This window comes from Anomaloglossus baeobatrachus, chromosome 3 (assembly GCF_048569485.1).
Source record: "Anomaloglossus baeobatrachus isolate aAnoBae1 chromosome 3, aAnoBae1.hap1, whole genome shotgun sequence".
Taxonomy (NCBI): Eukaryota; Metazoa; Chordata; class Amphibia; order Anura; family Aromobatidae; genus Anomaloglossus; species Anomaloglossus baeobatrachus.
Window position 1 is genome coordinate 26,667,057 of NC_134355.1, and position 24,272 is coordinate 26,691,328.

Genomic DNA, 24,272 nt, shown 5'->3' on the forward strand with positions numbered 1-24,272 from the left:
GGAGGTACAAGGTGGAAAAAGGTACAATGGAGGGGGGGAGGTACAAGGTGGAAAAAGGTACAATGGAGGGGGGAGGTACAAGGTGGAAAAAGGTACAAGGGGGAAAATGGTACAAGGTGGAAAAAGGTACAATGGAGGGGGGAGGTACAAGGTGGAAAAAGGTACAAGGGGGAAAAAGGTACAAGGTGGAAAAAGGTACAATGGAGGGGGGAGGTACAAGGTGGAAAAAGGTACAATGGAGGGGGGAGGTACAAGGTGGAAAAAGGTACAATGGAGGGGGGGGAGGTACAAGGTGGAAAAAGGTACAATGGAGGGGGGGGAGGTACAAGGTGGAAAAAGGTACAATGGAGGGGGGGGAGGTACAAGGTGGAAAAAGGTGCAAGGGGGGGCGCAAAATAGAAGAGGGGGGGGGTCGCAAAATAGAAGAGGGGGGGGGTCGCAAAATACAAGAGGGGGGGGGGGGGTCGCAAAATACAAGAGGGGGGGTCGCAAAATACAAGAGGGTGGGTCGCAAAATACAAGAGGGTGGGTCGCAAAATACAAGAGGGTGGGTCGCAAAATACAAGAGGGTGGGTCGCAAAATACAAGAGGGTGGGTCGCAAAATACAAGAGGGTGGGTCGCAAAATACAAGAGGGTGGGTCGCAAAATACAAGAGGGTGGGTCGCAAAATACAAGAGGGTGGCGCAAAATACAAGAGGGTGGCGCAAAATACAAGAGGGTGGCGCAAAATACAAGAGGGTGGCGCAAAATACAAGAGGGTGGCGCAAAATACAAGAGGGTGGCGCAAAATACAAGAGGGTGGCGCAAAATACAAGAGGGTGGCGCAAAATACAAGAGGGTGGCGCAAAATACAAGAGGGTGGCGCAAAATACAAGGGGGGAATATAGGGAGTGGGAAAAAAAAATACAGAGAGGGAGAAATACCGTAGGAAAAAAAATATAAGGAAAATAACAAATATTCGCATAGGATGATCTTGACTCAAAACGTAAACCTTTCAGGCTTGTACAGTGATGTAGAGTCGACGCCTCGCCCAAATCCAACGTCACCACGCTACTGGTTTCAGGATATAAAAATTAACTTAAAGGGGTTCTCTGCGATGGCAGTCACTTAAGGAGGACCATAACAACAAATACCGTATTTTTCGCTTTATAAGACGCACTTTTCCTCCCAAAAATTTGGGAGGAAAGAAGGGAATTTTGTTACTTACCGTAAATTCCTTTTCTTCTAGCTCCAATTGGGAGACCCAGACGATTGGGTGTATAGCTACTGCCTCCGGAGGCCACACAAAGCACTACACTAAAAAGTGTAAGGCCCCTCCCCTTCTGCCTATACACCCCCCGTGGGATCACGGGCTGCTCAGTTTTAGTGCTAAAGCAAGAAGGAGGAAAGCCAATAACTGGTTTAAACAAATTCAATCCGAAGTAACATCGGAGAACTGAAACCGTTCAACATGAACAACATGTGTACCCGAAAAAACCAAAAATCCCGAAGGAAACAGGGCGGGTGCTGGGTCTCCCAATTGGAGCTAGAAGAAAAGGAATTTACGGTAAGTAACAAAATTCCCTTCTTCTTCGGCGCTCCATTGGGAGACCCAGACGATTGGGACGTCCAAAAGCAGTCCCTGGGTGGGTAAATTAATACCTCAAGTTTGAGCTGCAAAACAGCTCTCCCCTACGAGGAGGCAACCGCCGCCTGCAGGACTCTTCTACCTAGGCTGGCGTCCGCCGAAGCGTAGGTATGCACCTGATAATGTTTGGTGAAAGTGTGCAGACTCGACCAGGTAGCTGCCTGGCACACCTGTTGAGCCGTAGCCTGGTGTCGTAATGCCCAGGACGCACCCACGGCTCTGGTAGAATGGGCCTTCAGCCCTGATGGAACCGGCAGCCCAGCAGAACGCTAGGCTTCAAGAATTGGTTCCTTGATCCATCGAGCCAGGGTGGATTTGGAAGCCTGCGACCCTTTGCGCTTACCAGCGACAAGGACAAAGAGTGCATCCAAGCGGCGCAGGGGCGCCGTGCGGGAAATGTAGATTCTGAGTGCTCTCACGAGATCCAACAAATGCAAATCCTTTTCAAACCGATGAACTGGATGAGGACAAAAGGAAGGTAAGGAGATATCCTGATTAAGATGAAAAGAGGATACCACCTTAGGGAGAAACTCCTGAACGGGGCGCAGCACAACCTTGTCCTGGTGAAAAACCAGGAAGGGAGCTTTGGATGACAGCGCTGCCAGCTCGGATACCCTCCGAAGAGACGTGACCGCTACCAGAAAGGCCACTTTCTGTGAGAGTCGAGAAAGTGACACCTCCTTCAGAGGCTCGAAGGGCGGCTTCTGGAGAGCAACTAGTACCCTGTTCAGATCCCATGGATCTAACGGCCGTTTGTACGGAGGGACGATGTGACAAACCCCCTGCAGGAACGTGCGTACCTGAGGAAGCCGTGCTAGACGCTTTTGAAAAAATACCGATAGCACTGAGACTTGCCCTTTAAGGGAGCCGAGTGATAAGCCTTTTTCCAAACCAGATTGCAGGAAGGAAAGAAAAGTAGGCAATGCAAATGGCCAGGGAGATACTCCCTGTGCCGAGCACCAGGATAAGAAAATCTTCCACGTTCTGTGGTAGATCTTAGCAGACGTGGGCTTCCTAGCCTGTCTCATGGTGGCCACGACCCCTTGGGATAATCCTGAAGATGCTAGTATCCAGGACTCAATGGCCACACAGTCAGGTTCAGGGCCGTAGAATTCAGATGGAAAAACGGCCCTTGTGACAGTAAGTCTGGCCGGTCTGGTAGCGCCCACGGTTGGCCGACCGTGAGATGCCACAGATCCGGATACCACGACCTTCTCGGCCAGTCTGGGGCGACGAGCAGGACGCGGCGGCACTCGGACCTGATCTTGCGTAGCACTCTGGGCAAGAGTGCCAGAGGGGGAAACACATAGGGCAGCTGGAACTGCGACCAATCTTGCACTAAGGCGTCTGCCGCCAGAGCTCTGTGATCGCGAGACCGTGCCATGAAAATTGGGTGCGACTGGCCTTGAAGGAGAGAGTGCACCCCTGTCTGTAGTGAACGCTGCTTGTCCATCGGAAGCTTCACTATCGCTGAGAGAGTATGAAACTCCATGCCAAGATATGTTAGTGATTGGGTCGGTGACAGATTTGACTTTGAAAAGTTGATGATCCACCCGAAAGTCTGGAGAGTCTCCAGCGCAACGTTCAGGCTGTGTTGGCATGCCTCTTGAGAGGGTGCCTTGACAAGTAGATCGTCCAAGTAAGGGATCACCGAGTGTCCCTGAGAGTGCAAGACTGCTACCACTGCTGCCATGACCTTGGTGAAAACCCGTGGGGCTGTCGCCAGACCAAATGGCAGGGCTACGAACTGAAGGTGTTCGTCTCCTATAACGAAGCGTAGAAAACGCTGGTGCTCTGGAGCAATCGGCACGTGGAGATAAGCATCTTTGATGTCTATTGATGCTAGGAAATCTCCTTGAGACATCGAGGCAATGACGGAGCGGAGAGATTCCATCCGGAACCGCCTGGTTTTCACGTGCTTGTTGTGCAGAAGAGCATCGGCTCGGTCGGGATGTGGGGAAGTTCTGAAGAACCGAGGCGGAGGACGAGAACTGAACTCTATCCGGTACCCGTGAGACAAAATGTCTGTTACCCACCGGTCTTTGACCTGTGGCAGCCAAATGCCGCAAAAGCGGGAGAGCCTGCCACCGACCGAGGATGCGGAGAGAGGAGGCCGAAAGTCATGAGGCAGCCGGCTTGGAAGTGGTTCCTCCGGCTGCTTTCTTTGGGCGTGAGTGAGTCCGCCAGGAATCTGAGCTCCTCTGCTCCTTCTGAGTCCTTTTGGACGAGGAGAATTGGGCCCTGCCCGAACCTCGAAAGGACCGAAACCTCGACTGTCCCTTCCACTGTTGAGGTTTGCTTGATCTGGGCTGGGGTAAGGAAGAGTCCTTACCCTTGGACTGTTTAATGATTTCCGCCAATTGCTCACCAAACAGTCTGTCTTGAGATAATGGCAAACTGGTTAAGCATTTTTTGGAAGCAGAATCTGCTTTCCATTCCTTTAACCATAAGGCTCTGCGTAAAACCACAGAGTTGGCGGACGCCATTGACGTACGGCTGGTAGAGTCCAAGACCGCATTGATAGCGTAAGTCGCAAACGCAGACATTTGCGAGGTCAAGGACGCCACTTGCGGCACTGATGGACGTATGACAGAGTCCACCTGCGCCAGACCAGCTGAAATAGCTTGGAGTGCCCACACGGCTGCGAATGCTGGAGCAAACGACGCGCCGATAGCTTCATAGACAGATTTCAACCAAAGGTCCATCTGTCTGTCATTGGCATCCTTAAGTGAAGCCCCATCTTCCACTGCAACTATGGATCTAGCCGCAAGCCTGGAGATTGGGGGGTCCACCTTTGGACACTGGGTCCAGCGTTTGACCACGTCAGGGGGAAAGGGATAACGTGTATCCTTAAGACGTTTGGAGAAACGCTTATCTGGATAAGCATGGTGTTTCTGGACTGCTTCTCTGAAGTCAGCGTGGTCCAGGAAAGTACTCAATTTACGTTTGGGATACCTGAAATGGAATTTCTCCTGCTGTGCTGCTGCCTCCTCCGCTGGAGGAGAAATATCCAGCAGTCTATTGATGGCGGCTATAAGATCATTCACCATGGCGTCACCATCAGGGGTATCCAGGTTGAGAGCGGTCTCAGGATTAGACTCCTGATCACCTAGCTCTGTCTCATCATACAGAGAATCCTCTCGCTGAGACCCTGACCAGCGTGATGACGCCGAGGGTCTCTCCCAGCGAGCTCGCTTAGGCTGCCTGGGACTGTCGTCCGAGTCAGAGCCTTCAGCCTGTGATGTCTGGGACCCCCTTGGAGCACGGATTAGTTCCAACTGAGGGGGACCGGGAAACATTGAATCAGCAGTACCCATGGTCTGAGTGACCGGCCTGGACTGCAAAGTTTCTAGAATTTTTGTCATAGTCACAGACATCTTATCAGCAAAAACTGCAAACTCTGTCCCAGTCACCGGGGCAGGGTTCACAGGCGTCTCTGCCTGGGCCACTACTAGCATAGACTCCGGCTGTCGAAGTGGCACAGGGACCGAACATTGCACACAATGGGGGTCAGTGGAACCTGCCGGTAGATCAGCCCCACATGCGGTACAGGCAGCATATGAAGCCCGTGCCTTGGCACCCTTGCTTTTTGCGGATGACATGCTGTTGTCTCCTCAGAGCAATATAGGGGTATAAGCCAAGAAGCGACCGTACAGTGCAATATATAGGTACAGACAAAAGTACACAAAACAACACTGTGGCACTAGTGGGGTCAGCACCTAGGTGCTGCTTACCGCCCGCTTAACAGCGGGTGTGTGGTCGCCAGAATCCCTTGTCTGGGTCTCCCAGGGCTATGTCCGTTCTCCAGCTCAGACTGCGTGCAGGAATGGCTGCCGGCGTCCTGTGAAGAGGGGCGGGCCGTGGGCGTGCTGCAGACAAAGAGCGGGAAACTGGCGTCCCACTGTGCCCAGTGAGAGGGCTGGAGTATGTAAATAAGACTCCAGCTCTCGGCGCTGACTATTGTACAGCGTCTCTCCCCTTCCCTGACTGACAGGGCTGGGGGCGGGAACGAAGCGTAACTAGGCCGCAGAAGCCGGAGACTAGATTTATAAGCGCTGCCGTCGTAAAAGCACGGTCAGCGCGAAGTCCCCGGCGCACCACAAGTCTCAGCCGCGCCGCAGTCACCACGGCGCGGTAGTTCCCCACACATAAACTCACTCAGCAAAGCTGCAGTGAGTATAACCCAAGCGCGCAGCGCTACTGTCCCCGGCGCACTAGAACACCCAGCAACGCTGGAGTGTGTCTGTGCCTGTCTGTACGGGGACACAGAGTACCTGAATGTTGCAGGGCCTTGTCCCTGACGGTACCCAGCTCCGTATCCAGCAGGATCTCCGGGTCTGTGGATGGAGCCCGGCCTCAGAGTCTGGAGGCCGGTAAGATCCCACTTCACCAGAGCCCTTCAGGGGGATGGGGAAGGAAAACAGCATGTGGGCTCCAGCCTCCGTACCCGCAATGGGTACCTCAACCTTAACAAACACCGCCGACAAAAGTGGGGTGAGAAGGGAGCATGCTGGGGGCCCTAGTATGGGCCCTCTTTTCTTCCATCCGACATAGTCAGCAGCTACTGCTGACTAAACCGTGGAGCTATGCGTGGATGTCTGACCTCCTTCGCACAAAGCATAAAACTGAGCAGCCCGTGATCCCACGGGGGGTGTATAGCCAGAAGGGGAGGGGCCTTACACTTTTTAGTGTAGTGCTTTGTGTGGCCTCCGGAGGCAGTAGCTATACACCCAATCGTCTGGGTCTCCCAATGGAGCGCCGAAGAAATGGGGAGTGCGTCTTATAAAGCGGTACCGGGAGGGGGGGGTCCTGTCTGAGGCGATCGAGCGGCCGGGTGCCTGTGGCTGCATGCAAGCGGCCGGGTACCTGTGCTTGCGTGCGGTGGCAGCTGGGTACCCGTGGCTGTGTGCGGGCGGCAGCGGGTGCTGTGTGGGGTCAGCAGCCGGGTACCCGTGCTTGCATGCGGTGGCAGCCAGGTACCCATGGCTGTGTGCGGGCGGCAGCTGGGTGCTGTGTGCGAGCGGCAGTCGGGTGCCGCTTTCACACAGGCACCCGGCTGCCGCCCTCACACAGTCACCCAGCTGCTGCCCGCACACAGCCATGGGTACCCGGCTGCCACCGCACGCAAGCACAGGTACCCGGCGGCTTGTACGCAGGGTGGGCGGGCAGCCTGCTGGCTGCCACTCTGTGCATGCGGTGCGGGCGGCTGTGCAGCATGTTACCAGTTGTCCGCGGTCCCACTTTCAAATGATGGCGCCAGTGGAGCTCTTGGATGAGAGCTCCATCTGCGCACGCGCTGCTCCGGGAGTCAGCGCGTGCGCAGATGGAGCCCTTGGATGAGAGCTCCATCTGCGCATGCGTCGCTCCGGGCGCCATTACTTGAATCGGGACCGCGGACACACTCCACCACTGAGCAGTCCCTGCCGCTGCCACCACTGAGCCGTCGCCGCCACCACTGAACCGGGACCGCGGACACACTCCACCACTGAGCAGTCCCTGCCGCTGCCACCACTGAGCCGTCGCTGCCGCTCCCACCACTGAGCCGTCGCCGCCGCTGACACCACTGAGCCGGGACCGTGGACACACTCCACCACTGAGCAGTCCCTGCCGCTGCCACCACTGAGCCGTCGCCGCCGCTGCCACCACTGAGCCGCCGCCACCACTGAACCGGGACCGCGGACACTCACTGCACCGGCCTGCTGCACGGCTCACCCGCCACGGCTGCTGCCGCCACCATGGACCCCACGGCTCCTGCCACCGCACCTGCAACCACAGACGCCACGGCACCTGCAACCACGGACCCTGCTGCCACTGACCCGCCGCGCCTGCCAGCACAACCTGTGCCTCCTGTGACCCCGCTTCACCACCACTGCTGCCCCCCTCTGGTAAGAGAACACCGGAGCATAAGACGGACCCCATTTTTCTTTTTTTTACCTTTTTTTATGTCCAAGTTTGGGGTGCGTCTTATATTCCGGTGCGTCTTATAAAGCGAAAAATACGGTACATTGCAAAACCTGCCAGTAAGTGTTCAAGTTCCCTGCAGCGCCCCCACAGGAGAAATAAAGTATTACACAGCGTCCATTCATGTGAATGGGTGGTCAGGGACAGAGCCGGTCCTCCGGGGCCAAAGACACTCTATATACCAGTTTACATTCTGATGGACATACGAGGGCTCTGGACGGGGAACCTCTAAATAACTATATAAATAGTTTTTAACCTCAGGTGACCCCTTTTTTTTGGCAATTACCAATTTCAGCAGCTGATCCGGCTGCTCTTTCCTGCGGGGTTTGGCATTATGCAGCTGACACCACCTCTTTAATTGTATATTGACTCTGCAAGCACCCCAGGGCCATGGTGGGTAAATAGAGAGACATCATGATATCATCATGTGACCCCGCAGCCCCCGGCTCAGTGGGTATGAACATATTGGAGCCTTCAGAGAAAATCAAAGTCACATTCACAAGTGTAAACTAAAAAGGTGATTATCTGACTTTCCCTGATAAAATCTGCAAATACCGGTCACTGCCTTCTACAAAATCAACCCCCTCGTCCTCTGCTGCCGTCATCATCCTGATTAGCTACAATATCTGAGCACTAAATACACAATTACCTTTGTTATCGTTCTCAGGATGGCGAGTCGATCACTCGGAGGTGGAAGCCCGACATAGAGGGTCTTGTCCAGTCGCCCGGGTCGCAGAATAGCCGGGTCGATGATGTCTGAGAAGAAAGTGAAGAAAATTCATGACACTTAGTTAACACCTCCTGGCAGCAGAAAGAGATCTCACTGCGTCATGGTCAGGTGCAGGTAACTCATGGCACAAGTGAAAGGTTTCCTGCGTCTATAGGTGATGAGAGTTCTGGGGTACCGAATCTTACAGTGTAAATGAATGGGTAGGATTTTAGCAGCAGGAGATGACTGTGTTGACCTTGTGTGGGGCAGTGACCCATCTATACAAGCACAAGTGATCACAGCTCTCACTGTAATAATGCGGCTTTGGATGGAACAGTGAAGTCATTAAAAAACATGATCACAGCAGAAGAGGACTGTGTTGATTTTGTAGGAGGGAGTGACCTGCGATCATATCTGAAGAAATAGTTTTATGGGGAGGTGCAAAGTTAAAACAGTAGAGCTTATGAGAACGATGAAAGCAGCAGAAGGAGAGTGTGCTGATCTGGGTGCAGGCAGTGACCTGTATGCACATATAATACCTGTAAGAATAAAACCACAGGAATCAGTAGGGGAGAGGGTGAAGATACAAAGTGGAGAGTGATGACAGCAGCGGTAGAGGGGTGTGCTGATACTGAGGGAGGCAGTGACCTGCTGATTACATTTGGTTATGTTGTAGTAATGGGGCTGTGTGATGATGAGAATGCAAAGATAGTGACAGCAGGAAATGACTGCAGATTTTTGGGGTTGTCAGTGGCCAATATATACATGTCTGTAAGAATATGACTAAATAAAACACTCTGAGCCATGATGTGGTAGAATATAAGAGTGAAGCCAATGGGAACAATGACAGCAGCAGTAGACTAATATGCAGACTTTGTGGAAGGCAGTGACCCACAAACCTGGGAAGTAGCCAATTAAAAAATTAAGAAAAAAATAATGCGCGGACTATTTGGGAGGCAGTGACCTGTATATATTTATGGCTAAGTATAATGATTCATGAGACAGGGCGGTGTCAAGCTGTGGCTAATCATGGAATGATGGAACTATATTATATATATATATATATATATATATATATATATATATATATATATATATATTATATATATATATATATATATATACACACACACACTAGAAGGTGGCCCGATTCTACGCATCGGGTATTCTAGAATTTACGTATTGTGTAGATTTTTGTTATATATATATATATAGATGTTGTTGTGTGTAGTTACCAAGTGTTTGTGTAGGGCGCTGTACATGTTCTGAGTGTTGTCTGGGTGTGACGGGGGGGTGAGAGCGGTGTTGTATGTGTGTTGCGTGTGTTGCGTTGTTTGTGGAGCGCTGTGTGTCTGTAGCGTTGTGTGTGTGTGTGTGTTGTGCGGTTTGTGTGTGTGTGGTGTGTTTTGGGGGGAGGTATGTTTTGAGCAATGTGTGTGTTGTGCGGTATGTGCGTATATTTGTGTGTGCTGCGGTGTTTGTGTGTTGGGTGTTGTGTGTGTGCAGCGTTGTCTGTGTGTGTGGGTGTCTGTGTAGGGCGTTGTTTGTGGTTCCTAGTGTGTGTGTGTTGTGCAGTGCGCGTGTGTGTGTGTTGTGCAGTGCGCGTGTGTGTGTGTGTGTGTGTGTGTGTTGGGGGGAGGTGTGCACATCCCATCGTGCTCCATCCCCCATGCTGCGCACCCCCCATCGTGCTCCATCCCCCATGCAGCGCACACCCCATCGTGCTGCATCCCCCATGCTGCGCACTCCCAAACGTGCTCCATCCGCCATGCTGCGCACTCCCAAACGTGGTCCATCCGCCATGCTGCGCACTCCCAAACGTGCTCCATCCGCCATGCTGCGCACTCCCCATCGTGCTCTATCCGCCATGCTGCGCACTCCCAAACGTGCTATATCCCCCATGCTGCGCACCCCCATCGTGCTCCATCCCCCATGCAGCGCACTCCCCATCGTGCTGCATCCCCCATGCTGCGCACCCCCCATCGTGCTCCATCCCCCATGCTGCACCAGCATCAGCCTCTCTGCCCGCAGCATCAGCCTCTCTGCCCGCAGCATCAGCCTCTCTGCCCGCAGCATCAGCCTCTCTGCCCGCAGCATCAGCCTCTCTGCCCGCAGCATCAGCCTCTCTGCCCGCAGCATCAGCCTCTCTGCCCGCAGCATCAGCCTCTCTGCCCGCAGCATCAGCCTCTCTGCCCGCAGCATCAGCCTCTCTGCCCGCAGCATCAGCCTCTCTGCCCGCAGCATCAGCCTCTCTCCTCCCAGCATCAGCCTCTCTCCTCACAGCATCAGCCTCTCTCCTCACAGCATCAGCCTCTCTCCTCACAGCATCAGCCTCTCTCCTCACAGCATCAGCCTCTCTCCTCACAGCATCAGCCTCTCTCCTCACAGCATCAGCCTCTCTCCTCACAGCATCAGCCTCTCTCCTCACAGCATCAGCCTCTCTCCTCACAGCATCAGCCTCTCTCCTCACAGCATCAGCCATTTCTGTCCCTAGCATCAGCCTCTCTCCTCCCAGCCTACCCCAGCCTCAGCCTCCCTCAGCATCAGCCTCTCTTTTCTCAGCCTCCCCCTCCCAGCCTTCCCCAGCATCAGCCTCTCTCATCCCAGCATCAGCCTCTCTCCTCCCAGCATCAGCCTCTCCTCTCTGTCCCCAGCATCAGCCTGTCTCCTCCCAGCCTTCCCCAGCATCAGCCTCTCTCCTCCCAGCCTCTCTCTCTTCCCAGCCTCCCCCAGCATCAGCCTCCCCCAGCATCAGCCTCTCTCCTTCCAGCCTCCCCCAGCATCAGCCTCTCTCCTTCCAGCCTCCCCCAGCATCAGCCTCCCTCTCCCAGCCTTCCCCAGGATCAGCCTCTCTCCTCCCAGCCTCCGTCCTCCCAGCCTTCCCCAGCATCAGCTTTCCCCTCCCAGCCTCCCTCAGCATCAGCCTTCCCCAGCATCAGCCTCTCTCCTCCCAGCCTCAGCCTCTCTCCTTCCAGCCTCCCTCAGCATCAGCCTCCCCTTCCCAGCCTTCCCCCAGGATCAGCCTCTCTCCTCCCAGCCTCCTTCAGCATCATCCTTCCCCTCCCAGTCTCCCCCAGCATCAGCCTCCCCCTCCCAGCCTTCCCCAAGATCAGCCTCTCTGCTCCCAGCCTCCTCCAGCACTCCGTGCTCCTCTGCCGACACTCAAACACCCGATCGCATACACTCACACACACCCGATCCCGACACTCACACACACCCGATCGCATACACTCACACATACCCGATCGCATACACTCACACACACAGACACTGACGAAATCGCACATACGCGCTCACACTCACAACATCCGGAGATACCACATGCTTCTGGCCATGTGATCCTCCGGCAGGTCCTGGAAGGTCACAACAGCACAGTATCGAGGCCGAGAAGCAAGCGATATCACCGGATGCTGTGAGTGTGTGGATGCGATGTGATGTGTGTGTGAGGTGTGTGTGAGAGTGAGTGTGATCTGATGTGTGTGTATGTGTGTGTGTGTGCTGTTATGTGTGTGCGTGTGGATCTTCCGCCGCTGCAGGACCTTGATGCGCTTGTAACCAGCTGGTAACTATGCTAGCATAGTTACCAACGTATCCCGTCCCCCGCTCGCACGGGAGCCCACACCAGCATACGGCGGCAAGGCCAGCAATGCGAGGGTTAGTTTCGGCTGGGTTGGCGGCGCACGCTCATGTGGGCTCCCGGGGGTGGAGGGGGGGGGGGGAGTACAGTACTCACCTGGGAGTCGTGTCAGTTCGGGGAATGCGCGGGGGGGGGGGGGGGGGGGGAGGGGGAGGGGGGCGGGGCGAGAGCTAGCGAGAGCTAGCGTGCATTGCGTGAGGGGGGCGGGACGTGGCGGGGCCGAATTGCCAATGCCTGCAGGGTGCCGGGGCGAGAGGCCAATCTGTGGGGGGGCGGAGCCTGGGCGAGCGGCTGGCCAATCCGTGTGGGGGGGCGGGGCCATGGCGAGCCCAGCGGCCAATCAGCTTTGTGTCACCGTAAGGACACAATTTTGGAGCAAGACAGACAGACAGACAGACAGACAGACAGACAGAATCAGGCAATTATATATATATAGATATACACATATACACACATATACTCATTTATATATATATATATATATATATATATATATATATATATATATATATATATATATATATATATATATATACACACACACACGTACGTGTGTGTATATTATAGTAATATTAAAATTATTTGTAATATATATACATACACATTTTTTATGCAACATATATCTATATATATAATTGCCTTATTCTGTCTGTCTGTCTTGCTCCAAAATTGTGTCCGCATGTATTTACGCAACGTGCGCACATAGCCTTACGGTGACACAAAGCTGATTGGCCGCTGGGCTCCCCATGGCCCCGCCCCCCCCGCACGGATTGGCCGCTCGCCCAGGCTGCGCTCCCACACGGATTGGCCAGCCGCTCGCCCAGGCTCCGCCCCCCCCCCCACAGATTGGCCTCTCGCCCCGGCACCCTGCAGGCATTGGCAATTCGGCCCCGCCACGCCCCGCCCCCCTCACGCAATGCGAGAGGCTGAGGCTGGGAGGAGGTAGGCTGAGGCTGGGGTAGGCTGGGAGGCGAGAGGCTGAGGCTGGGAGGAGGTAGGCTGAGGCTGGGGTAGGCTGGGAGGAGGTAGGCTGAGGCTGGGAGGAGGTAGGCTGAGGCTGGGGTAGGCTGGGAGGAGGTAGGCTGAGGCTGGGAGGAGGTAGGCTGAGGCTGGGGTAGGCTGAGGCTGGGGTAGGCTGGGAGGCGAGAGGCTGAGGCTGGGGTAGGCTGGGAGGCGAGAGGCTGAGGCTGGGGTAGGCTGGGAGGCGAGAGGCTGAGGCTGGGGTAGGCTGGGAGGCGAGAGGCTGAGGCTGGGAGGAGGTAGGCTGAGGCTGGGGTAGGCTGGGAGGCGAGAGGCTGAGGCTGGGGTAGGCTGGGAGGCGAGAGGCTGAGGCTGGGAGGCGAGAGGCTGATGCTGCGGGCAGAGAGGCTGATGCTGCGGGCAGAGAGGCTGATGCTGCGGGCAGAGAGGCTGATGCTGCGGGCAGAGAGGCTGATGCTGCGGGCAGAGAGGCTGATGCTGCGGGCAGAGAGGCTGATGCTGCGGGCAGAGAGGCTGATGCTGCGGGCAGGGAGGCCGATGCTGCGGGCAGGGAGGCCGATGCTGCGGGCAGGGAGGCCGATGCTGCGGGCAGGGAGGCCGATGCTGCGGGCAGGGAGGCCGATGCTGCGGGCAGGGAGGCCGATGCTGCGGGCAGGGAGGCCGATGCTGCGGGCAGGGAGGCCGATGCTGCGGGCAGGGAGGCCGATGCTGCGGGCAGGGAGGCCGATGCTGCGGGCAGGGAGGCCGATGCTGCGGGCAGAGAGGCCGATGCTGCGGGCAGAGAGGCCGATGCTGCGGGCAGAGAGGCCGATGCTGCGGGCAGAGAGGCCGATGCTGCGGGCAGAGAGGCCGATGCTGCGGGCAGAGAGGCCGATGCTGCGGGCAGAGAGGCCGATGCTGCGGGCAGAGAGGCCGATGCTGCGGGCAGAGAGGCCGATGCTGCGGGCAGAGAGGCCGATGCTGCGGGCAGAGAGGCCGATGCTGCGGGCAGAGAGGCCGATGCTGCGGGCAGAGAGGCCGATGCTGCGGGCAGGGAGGCCGATGCTGCGGGCAGGGAGGCCGATGCTGCGGGCAGAGAGGCCGATGCTGCGGGCAGAGAGGCCGATGCTGCGGGCAGAGAGGCCGATGCTGCGGGCAGAGAGGCCGATGCTGCGGGCAGAGAGGCCGATGCTGCGGGCAGAGAGGCCGATGCTGCGGGCAGAGAGGCCGATGCTGCGGGCAGAGAGGCCGATGCTGCGGGCAGGGAGGCCGATGCTGCGGGCAGGGAGGCCGATGCTGCGGGCAGAGAGGCCGATGCTGCGGGCAGAGAGGCCGATGCTGCGGGCAGAGAGGCCGATGCTGCGGGCAGAGAGGCCGATGCTGCGGGCAGAGAGGCAGATGCTGCGGGCAGAGAGGCCGATGCTGCGGGCAGAGAGGCCGATGCTGCGGGCAGAGAGGCTTATGCTGCGGGCAGAGAGGCTGATGGGGGTGCGCAGCATGGCGGATGGAGCACGTTTGGGAGTGCGCAGCATGGCGGATGGAGCACGTTTGGGAGTGCGCAGCATGGCGGATGGAGCACGTTTGGGAGTGCGCAGCATGGCGGATGGAGCACGTTTGGGAGTGCGCAGCTTGGCGGATGGAGCACGTTTGGGAGTGCGCAGCATGGCGGATGGAGCACGTTTGGGAGTGCGCAGCATGGCGGATGGAGCACGTTTGGGAGTGCGCAGCATGGCGGATGGAGCACGTTTGGGAGTGCGCAGCATGGCGGATGGAGCACGTTTGGGAGTGCGCAGCATGGCGGATGGAGCACGTTTGGGAGTGCGCAGCATGGCGGATGGAGCACGTTTGGGAGTGCGCAGCATGGCGGATGGACCACGTTTGGGAGTGCGCAGCATGGCGGATGGAGCACGTTTGGGAGTGCGCAGCATGGCGGATGGAGCACGTTTGGGAGTGCGCAGCATGGGAGATGGAGCACGATGGGGGGTGCGCAGCATAGGGGATAGAGCACGATGGGGGGTGCGCTGCATGGGGGATGGAGCACGATGGGGAGTGCGCTGCATGGGGGATGGAGCACGATGGGAAGTGCACACCTCCCCCCAACACACACACACACACACGCGCACTGCACAACACACCACACTGGGAACCACAAACAACTGCCCTACACAGACACCCACACACACAACGCTGCACACACACAACACCCAACACACAAACACCGCGGCACACACAAATATACGCACATACCGCACAACACACACATTGCACAAAACATACCTCACCCCAAAACACACCACAGACACACAGCGCTCCACAAACAACACAACACACATACACCACCGCTCTCACCCCCGCCACACCCAGACAACACCCAGAACATGTACAGCCCCTACACAAACACTTGGTAACTACACACAACAACATCTATCTATCTATATAACAAAAATCATACATTAACTACACAATACGTAAATTCTAGAATACCCGATGCGTAGAATCGGGCCACCTTTTAGTGTATATATATATATCTCTCTCTATCTCTCTCTATCTCTCTATCTATATATATATATGTTACATAAATAACGTGTGCATGTATATATATTACAGATAATTTTAATATTCTATTATACACACACACATACGTGTGTGTATATACATACATACATTATAGATATATCTATCTATCTATATATATATATTTTAATGCTTTATGGGTTGATGGCGATTTCAACCTTCAGCTAATGACGGAATAATGGAACCTATAAGAATGATGATAGTGTGCTGACTATTTGGAGGCAGTGACCTGAATAGGTGGGTATATATATATATATATATATATATATATATATATATATATATATATATATATATATATATATATATATATATATATATATATATATACATATATACACCGCTGAAAAAATTAAAGGGGACACTTCACCAACCGAATATAAGTCCAAGTTGATCAAACTTGTGTGAAATGAAACCGTCCACTTTGGAGGCCGCACTGACCGACAATGTCACCTGCTGTTGTGTAAATGGAATAGACGTCAGATGGAGATTATTGGCAATTATCAAGACCCCCTCAATAAGGCTATGTGCGCACTTACCGGATTTTGCCGCAGATTTTCCGCGGATTTGCTGCATGTTTCGCTGCGGAAAATGTTCATAACAACATCTCTGCAGTGAATCACCAGCAAATCCTATGGAGAAAAAAAATCCTGTGCGCACTGGGCGGAATTTGACAGCTGCATGTTTTGCTGCGGGAATCCCGCAGCAAAAACAAGTGCATGTCACTTCTTTTCCGCACATCGCTGCGGGATTTTCCTCCATTGACTCAATGTTAATCATGAAATCCCACAGGGAATAACGCAGGCAGCAAATTCTGTGCGGTTCACTGCGTTTTCCTGCGTTATTCCCTGCGGTATTTCGCGGTTTACCTCCGGTAATGTGCATCGCCTGTCTGTGGTTTTGCAGGGAAGTGATGTCATTACAGGAAGAGGAAGCCGTGCAGAGAGTAAACACACACAGATCACACACACACAGACACATAGAACACACAGACACAGACACATAGAACACACATAGAAAGAAAACGGAAATATAGAAAACAAAGCACGTGGGCTCCGCTGCATATTTACCTTCCAGCCGAGGTAAGCACACAGCGGCGGCCCGGTATTCTCAGGCTGGGGAGGGAGAGGGGCAGGGTTAATGTCCCCCGCCTCACTCCCCCTCCCGCAGCCGAGAATATCAGCCGCAGCTGCCCCGGGACTGTCGCATGCATTATGCGGCAGCACCGGCGTGTCCCCGGCTCTTCTTGCCACCGTGTAGCAGTGGTGGCAAGGTAATACAAGGGGTTAATGATGGTGGGGGACCACCGCCATTAACCCCAGGCTTGATCATGGCAGCGTCTATGTGACAGCTGACATGATCAACCCGTAAGTAAAGTGAATAAAACACAGACACCGACAAATCCTTTATTTTAAATAAAACAAACAAGCCTCGTTCACCATTTTATTAACCCCCCCCAAACAAAGCTCCGGCGTAATCCACAGGGTCCTGCACTGCTGACATCCAGCCGCGACTGTCACAGACACAGGCTGAATGCAGCAGACAGCAGAGGTAATTACCGGTCATTTCCCACGGCCGGTAATGTGAACTCACTGCCGACCGTGGGAAATGCAGCGATCTGTCTTCTATCTATCTCTCTATCTATCCCTCTGTCTATCTGTCTATCCCTCTATCTATTCTTCTGTCTATCTACTATCTCAGAATTAAATGACTTTTTTTTTCTTTTTTTTTTTTTTTTTCAATGTGCTTTATTGCATTGAATGCAATAAAGCACATCCCAACCCGCACGCGGCAAAACCGCGGCAATACCGCGAATAATGCCGCGGTAAAACCGCGGCAAACCGCGGCAAACCGCATGCGGTTTTCGGGTGCGGTTTCCCGCGGTTTTTTTACCGCGGGTGCGGTAATCTTTGAGAGGATGCGGAATTTTCACAAGAAAATTCCATTTCCCAGTGCGCACAGAGCCTAAAGCGGTGTTTCTGCAGGTGGGGAGCACAGACCACGTCTCAGTACGATGCTCTCTGGCTGATGTTTTGGCCACTTTTGGATGTTGGTTGTGCGGTCACACTTGTGGTAACATGAGACGCTCTACAACCCACACACGTGGCACAGGTAGTGCAGCTCATGCAGGACGGCACATCAATGCGAGCTGTGACAAGAAGGTAGCGGTGTCTGTCAGCGTAGTGGCCAGAGGATGGAGGCGCTACCAGGAGACAGGCCAGTACGCCAGGAGATGTGGAGATGCCGTAGGAGGGCAACAGCCCAGCAGCAGAACCGCTGCCTCCACCTTTGTGCAAGGAGGAACAGGAGGAGCACTGCCAGAGCCCTGCAGAATGACCTCCAGCAGCCACAAATGTGCATGTGTCTGCACCAACTGCTAAAAACAGACTCCATGAGGATGACATGAGGGCCTGACCTCCACAGATGGGGGTTGTGCATACTGCCCAACACCGTGCAGGACGCTTGGCATTTGCCACAGAACACCAGGATTGGCAAATTCACCACTGGCCCTTGTGCTCTTCACAGATGAAACCAACGTCACACTGAGCAATGTGACAGAGTCTGGAGATGCTGTGGAGAGCGATCTGCTGCCTGCAACATCATCCAGCATGACTGGCTTGGCAGCGGGTCAGTAATGGTGCGGGGAGGCATTTCTTTGGCGGGCTACACAGGCCTCCATGTGCTCGCCAGAGGTACCCTGACTGCCATTAGGTACAGAGATGAGATCCTGAGACACCATATGCTGGTGCGATTGGTCCTGGGTTCCTCCTAATGCAGGACAATGCCAGACCTCATGTGGCTGTAGTGTGTCAGCAGTTCCTGCATGATGAAGGCATTGAAGCTATGCACTGACCCGCCCGTTCCCCAGACCTGAATCCGATTGAGCACATCTGGGATATCATGTCTCGCTCTATCCACCAATGTTACGTTGCACCACAGACTGTCCAGTAGTTGGCGGATGCTTTAGTCCAGGTTTGGGAGGAGATTCCTCATGAGAGCATCCGTAACCTCATCAGGAGCATGGCCAGGGGTTGTATGTAGGTCATACAGGCACGTGGAGGTCACACACTACTGAGCCTCATCAGGAGCATACTCAGGTGTTGTAGGGAGGTCATACAGGCACGTGGAGGCCACACACACTACTGAGCCTCAACAGGAGCATGGCCAGGGGTTGTATGTAGGTCATACAGGCACGTGGAGGCCACACACACTACTGAGCCTCAACAGGAGCATGGCCAGGGGTTGTATGTAGGTCATACAGGCACGTGGAGGTCACACACTACTGAGCCTCATCAGGAGCATACCCAGGTGTTGTAGGGAGGTCATACAGGCACGTGGAGGCCACACACACTACTGAGCCTCATCAGGAGCATACCCAGGTGTTGTAGGGAGGTCATACAGGCACGTATAGGCCACACACACACTACTGAGCCTCATTTTGACTTGTTTTCACTTTCATTTTGTGTGTGTCTTCAAGTCCAGGCCTCCATTGGTTAAAACATTTGATTTCCATTGATGATTTCTGTGTGATTTTGTTGTCCGCACATTCAGCTTTGTACGGAACAAAGTATTCAATGAGAATATTTCATTCATTCAGATCTAGGATGTGTTATTTGAATGTCCCCTTTAATTTTTTCAGCAGTGTACAATGCTTTATGGCATATGCTGATGATGGAATATTGGAACCTATAAGAACCTATAAGAATCATAGCAGCAGAAGAGTAGTGTGCTGACTATACGGAGTCAGTGACCTGAATGTATTTATGATTATGTCTAAGTATAATGCTTTATGGGACGGGGTGGGGTCCAGCTGTGGTAATGATGGAATAATGAAACCTATAAGAATGATAGCAGCAGCAGATGAGTAGTGTGCTGACTATATGGAGGCAGTGACCTGTATATATGTCATTATATATGTACGGTTAATGTATATGTGATGGAGGTTGGGTCATGATGTGGTCGACTATATGACAAAGGAGTCTGTGAGACCGATCCCAGCAGCAGGGGAAGAGTGTGCTGACCTTGTTGGACAGTGACCAGTCCTCTGTAGCAGAGTCGCGCCTGTACATGATGGACGTATTTGTTGTTATCTATCGCTCTGTACACAGCGGTATACAGCAGGAGATATACTGCTCTATACCACTATGTGTATACAGAAGTATATGTTGCCCATAGGCCCCGATGGCAAAAAAATAGCCGACTGAGCAACGATATGTCTTTTTGTAGGATGTCGCCATATAGAATAGTGCAGCGTATACCCGGCACTGGGTGAACGCAGCCCTATGGTGCACAAGACGGGAGCTTTTCCTGCCACATTGTTATGTATTCCGAGCCTTGTCTGATACTTGTAGCCTTTTGCACTGATTATAGAATATACAAGTAGATGGACTGTCCCTTTAAGTCGATCGATCAACAATGCCTATTCAGGTCGGAGGTCACGGTGAATAAGCTCCTATCTAGAGATGAGGCTTTCCGCACCCTGACCCCCCTTCTGCCCGAGCAAACACCGGCTCCTGGAGTCCGACCTTATCTGATCAGCGAGGGCAGTCGGCCTCACATGGAGGCTTCAGGTGCCTCCGGCCTCTTCTCCAACCTGCCCCTTCTACAAAAATCAGCAGCTGCGACCCCTAAGTCTAGGTCAGCCATCCCCAGACATTGTGGAACTACAACTCCCAGCATGCCCCGACAGAAAACCCTGTCAGGAGTTGTAGTGTCTCAGCAGATTGAAGATCAATACAAAATAAAAGGCGGAATTATATGATCGAGGGGCGATGGGGAGAGCTGTCCGGGATAGTCTATGGATAAAGAGAAGGGAAGTATTGCCTCAGATGGAAGATAGTAAAGAAAAAGCCTCAGCCCCCGAACAAATCCACTTTCACTACACAATAATTGAACATTTATTTTTGTCCCACATGGAAAGTTATAAAGCTTTGCAAATCCCTTTATAAGGGGCAGTGAGCAACTGAACTTCTGCAGCTCTTCCTCCCCTCTCGCAGCACGAGTCTCAGAAAGGCCAACACTTCAGCTGCATCTCCCTCCTCCCGCTTTAGTTTTAGGAAAGAAACAAGTGTTAGTTCCCAGATGAAAAATAAATGTGAAGCTCACCTGGACGGTTAGTAGCGGCCATAATAAAGACCTGCCGTCTAGTCTCCAGGCCGTCCATCTCCGTCAGCAACTGGTTGACAACCCTGACACTGGAGCCAGACTGTGCAAAGAGAGGGAAGACAATAGATCAAAGATGGCAACCTGTGCAGTGCCCTAGTCTTTCATTCCTCTAGTTTTTTTTTTTTTTTATAAAAAAAGAGCATGTACATACAGTATTTTTCAGATTATAAGATGCACTTTTCCTCCCAAACATTTGAAAGGAAAAAAGAGGGGTGCGACTTAAAATCCAAATATAGCTTACTGCGGGGTTGTGGAGAGGGGTCACAGGAGGCAGGGGCAATGCTGCAGTGGCTGGGCTGTGCTGCTCTGTGCAGCGAGGGCTTCGAATAATGGCGCCCAGAGTCGACGCATGCGCAGATGGAGCTCTCAGTTCAAGATCTCATCTGCGCATGCACTGCCTCCAGCTCACTAAGAAAAATGGCGCCCGGAGGTGGCGCATGCGCAGATGAGATCTTGGCTTGTCATTGAGCCAATAACTGAATCCGCGCACGCGTCTATTGTGGCTGCCATTTCTTTGAAGCCAGCACCGCCGACATCTTCAGATGCCTCACACCGCCCACAGCGAGCACCAGCACAGAGCGGCGCCCACAGCCCCAGGACAGAGCGGCCGCCCACAGCCCCAGGACGGCGCCAAACGCCAGCAGTGAGCATCTGGGCCCCCTCTACTCAGTCCACAGCATTGCCCTACTCCAGCCCCGCCCCGGCCTCCTGTGATCCCACTCCACCACCACTGCCACCCCCCGATTATAAAACTGACCCCATATTTTTTTTTTTCACCTTTTTTTCTCTAAATTTGGGGTGCGTCTTCTAATCCGAAGCATCTTATAAAATGAAAAATATGGTACCTGGCTTGAACAAAAAGGATTTTTCAAGTGCGGCACTAATCGCTATCACACTTGAGATTTTGCGACCCCTCGTACGGCTCATACCCATACCCTGGTACATGAATACATTAATTGCAATTCAAACAAGGTTGTTTATTGCATAAAATGTATTAGTTGCAATCTATTATAATATATATATATATATATAATATAGCACAACTCGTTAATTAAAAATACGTATTAGGGACATCGTTAATTCCAAAAATAACGGTGACTCAGAGACAATTATCTGCTACAGCCAAACAGAATGTTGTTCAGCATGACTGCAAAATTAACTCTGTGTCTCTTTTTAAATGAAAAAGTCAGAAGTTCTCCCCGTGGTGGTGATATTACACATGGTATATTGAGGACGTTTCGGTATATCCTAAATCATGAAGGGCTGATCGCCGGCGGCAATCCCCGCACGTCTGCTGAGTTGTAAAGCAGACGTGTGCCTTACAGGCGCAGGTGGATCCATAATCCACCCGCGCCTGTTAACTCCCTAAAATCGGGCTGTCAAAATGTGACAGCGCGATTTAAATGCCCGCAGTGGTAAACGCGTACTTACCCGCTGCCATCGGAAGCCCCATGACGTGATCACAGGGAGTTGATGGTTGCCATGATAGCACAGGGTCATGGGATGACTCCTGTGCTATTATGACTCCATTCCTATTACAGCTAACAGAAGACGAGCATTTCTGCTGATCTGAGCTGTGCAGCTCTGATCAAGAGAAATGCATGAGCGATTAGACTCCTGACACCTACAGCCCCCTAGAGGGACTAGTAAAATAAAAACATGGTTCAGTTACACCAGTTCTGTCAGGAGGAATGGGCCCAAATTCCACCAACTATTGTGAGAAGCTGTGGAAGGGTCCAAAACGTTTCCCCCAAGTCACACAGTGTAAGGGCAACGCCACCAAATACTAATGACATGAGGAAACGTCACGGTGCAGAAAGGAAGAAAAATGCCGGAAAACATTCTCTCGCTCATTATTCTGGCATTTGGCAAATAGAAATAAGTTTGGTTCCTGATTGATCTAAAACAGAAACGATTTATTCTAATTTCATGTCAGATAGTGAGAAAAACCTGCAGATGTGTCTGTATAGAGATTGGAGGAAAAACCTGCAGATGTGTCTGTATAGAGAACAGAGGGAAAAACCTGCAGATGTGTCTGTATAGAGATTGGAGGAAAAACCTGCAGATATGTCTGTATAGAGAACAGAGGGAAAAACCTGCAGATATGTCTGTATAGAGAACAGAGGGAAAAACCTGCAGATATGTCTGTATAGAGAACAGAGGGAAAAACCTGCAGATGTCTGTATAGAGAACAGAGGGAAACTAAGGGTTTTAACTGTGTGTTTGTCTATATATATATCAGCGCACCCCACATTATGGATGCCACTACAGAGCTCAGAGGGGTGCAGCAGGGGGCAGATAACATGTGACTGCAAGATCACGCTGAATGCATGGAGCAGCAGCTGCACCATCCTAGTGCACATAGATCTGCATGAGAGCTGTGTACACAAAACGGCAGTAGATTTTTAATAATGACTACCTGCAAACTTTTACTCATTTTTAATTTAAGGGAGCAAAAATGAACATCCTGTACAGCTGCCGTGCCATTTATGCCAACCTGCATCATCAGTTTTTAGCTCCTGCCCTCGGGGCTTGGTATAATGAGTGTTATGTACTCTGTGTTATATGGCTCAGATCCAACCTAAGCCATACACGTTATCTAATACCAAAAGGCGTTTACTTTGTAATTTAAATCTGTATTACGCGCCCAACTAACCTTTATAGTACTGATGCCTCCTTACAAGCACAGGTGCGTTTGGGCCCCCCTGGACCACCAGGGCCCATGTGCAACAGCTAAATAGCTTACTACCCTGTGGAAATCACTATATTCACGAGTCAGTAAAAGCATGAACGACTCAAGAATAGTCAAAGACTCTAAATAACAATCCGTTTTGTGTATACAGCTCCTGTGCAGAGCAATGTATCTCCATAGTTATAGACTACATCCTGCAGTCATATCTCTTTTCTCCTGTTTAGGACGTTCCTTCGGTAGATAAACACAGTACGGGCTCTGATTATGCGGAGCTTGTTTGTAGTCTGGAGACATAAATTTGCGCGATTTGCAAAGATTTTATTTTTCGCGCGAAAGAACCACAGGAGCATTTCACTTACTTCATGGCTCGACCTTCGGGGGCAAAGAGCGTCGATTTCATCGAAAAATATAACGCATGGGGAGGAGTTGGAGGCTCGCTGGAAAACCTGCCGCACGGCGCGTTCACTTTCACCAACGTACTGGAAAAGAGAGAAACTCAGCGGTCAAGGGAGGAATTTGGGTGAAGACTGCTAATGGAGTCTTCGTTCGGGATATCCAGAGACGGTGCCGTATTAGCTGTATATTAGTGCCGATATATCAATGTATAAGACAATGAACCCAGACATGTTCTCTCTTTCAGCCAGCGTTATCCACTGAGCTCATGTATTAAAAAAAAAAAAAACTAATTGTACAGTTTGCATCTCTAACCTTGAAACTAGAACAAGGGAGTAAGGAGTATTTCACTCCCTATTTTCTCCCAACATATCTTTGTTCGTTAAAACATTCTGTGTAAACATTACTGATAAGACTTTGCAGCTTCACATTCTGGCTTCATTATCTTTGATTAACTCCTTCATGACTATACAGCTTAGAATTGTATTATGGGTCTATGCGATGGCTACATAGACAGACATAATTATGCAACTACATCTACATTTTGATTAC

The 24,272-nt window shown here is 52.4% G+C and overlaps 1 protein-coding gene across 5 annotated transcripts in view; it reads right to left on the minus strand.

Moving 5' to 3' along the window:
- NVL (nuclear VCP like) overlaps positions 1-24,272 on the minus strand; it is a 67,543-nt gene that overhangs the window by 3,326 nt on the left and 39,945 nt on the right. For all 5 annotated transcript variants that reach the window (XM_075339078.1, XM_075339076.1, XM_075339077.1 and 2 more), the window contains 3 exons: positions 23,687-23,806; positions 20,576-20,675; positions 8,239-8,345 (listed from right to left, as the gene is read on the minus strand). In XM_075339078.1, coding sequence (XP_075195193.1) covers positions 8,239-8,345; positions 20,576-20,675; positions 23,687-23,806 — 327 coding nt within the window. The remainder of the gene's footprint in view (positions 1-8,238; positions 8,346-20,575; positions 20,676-23,686; positions 23,807-24,272) is intronic.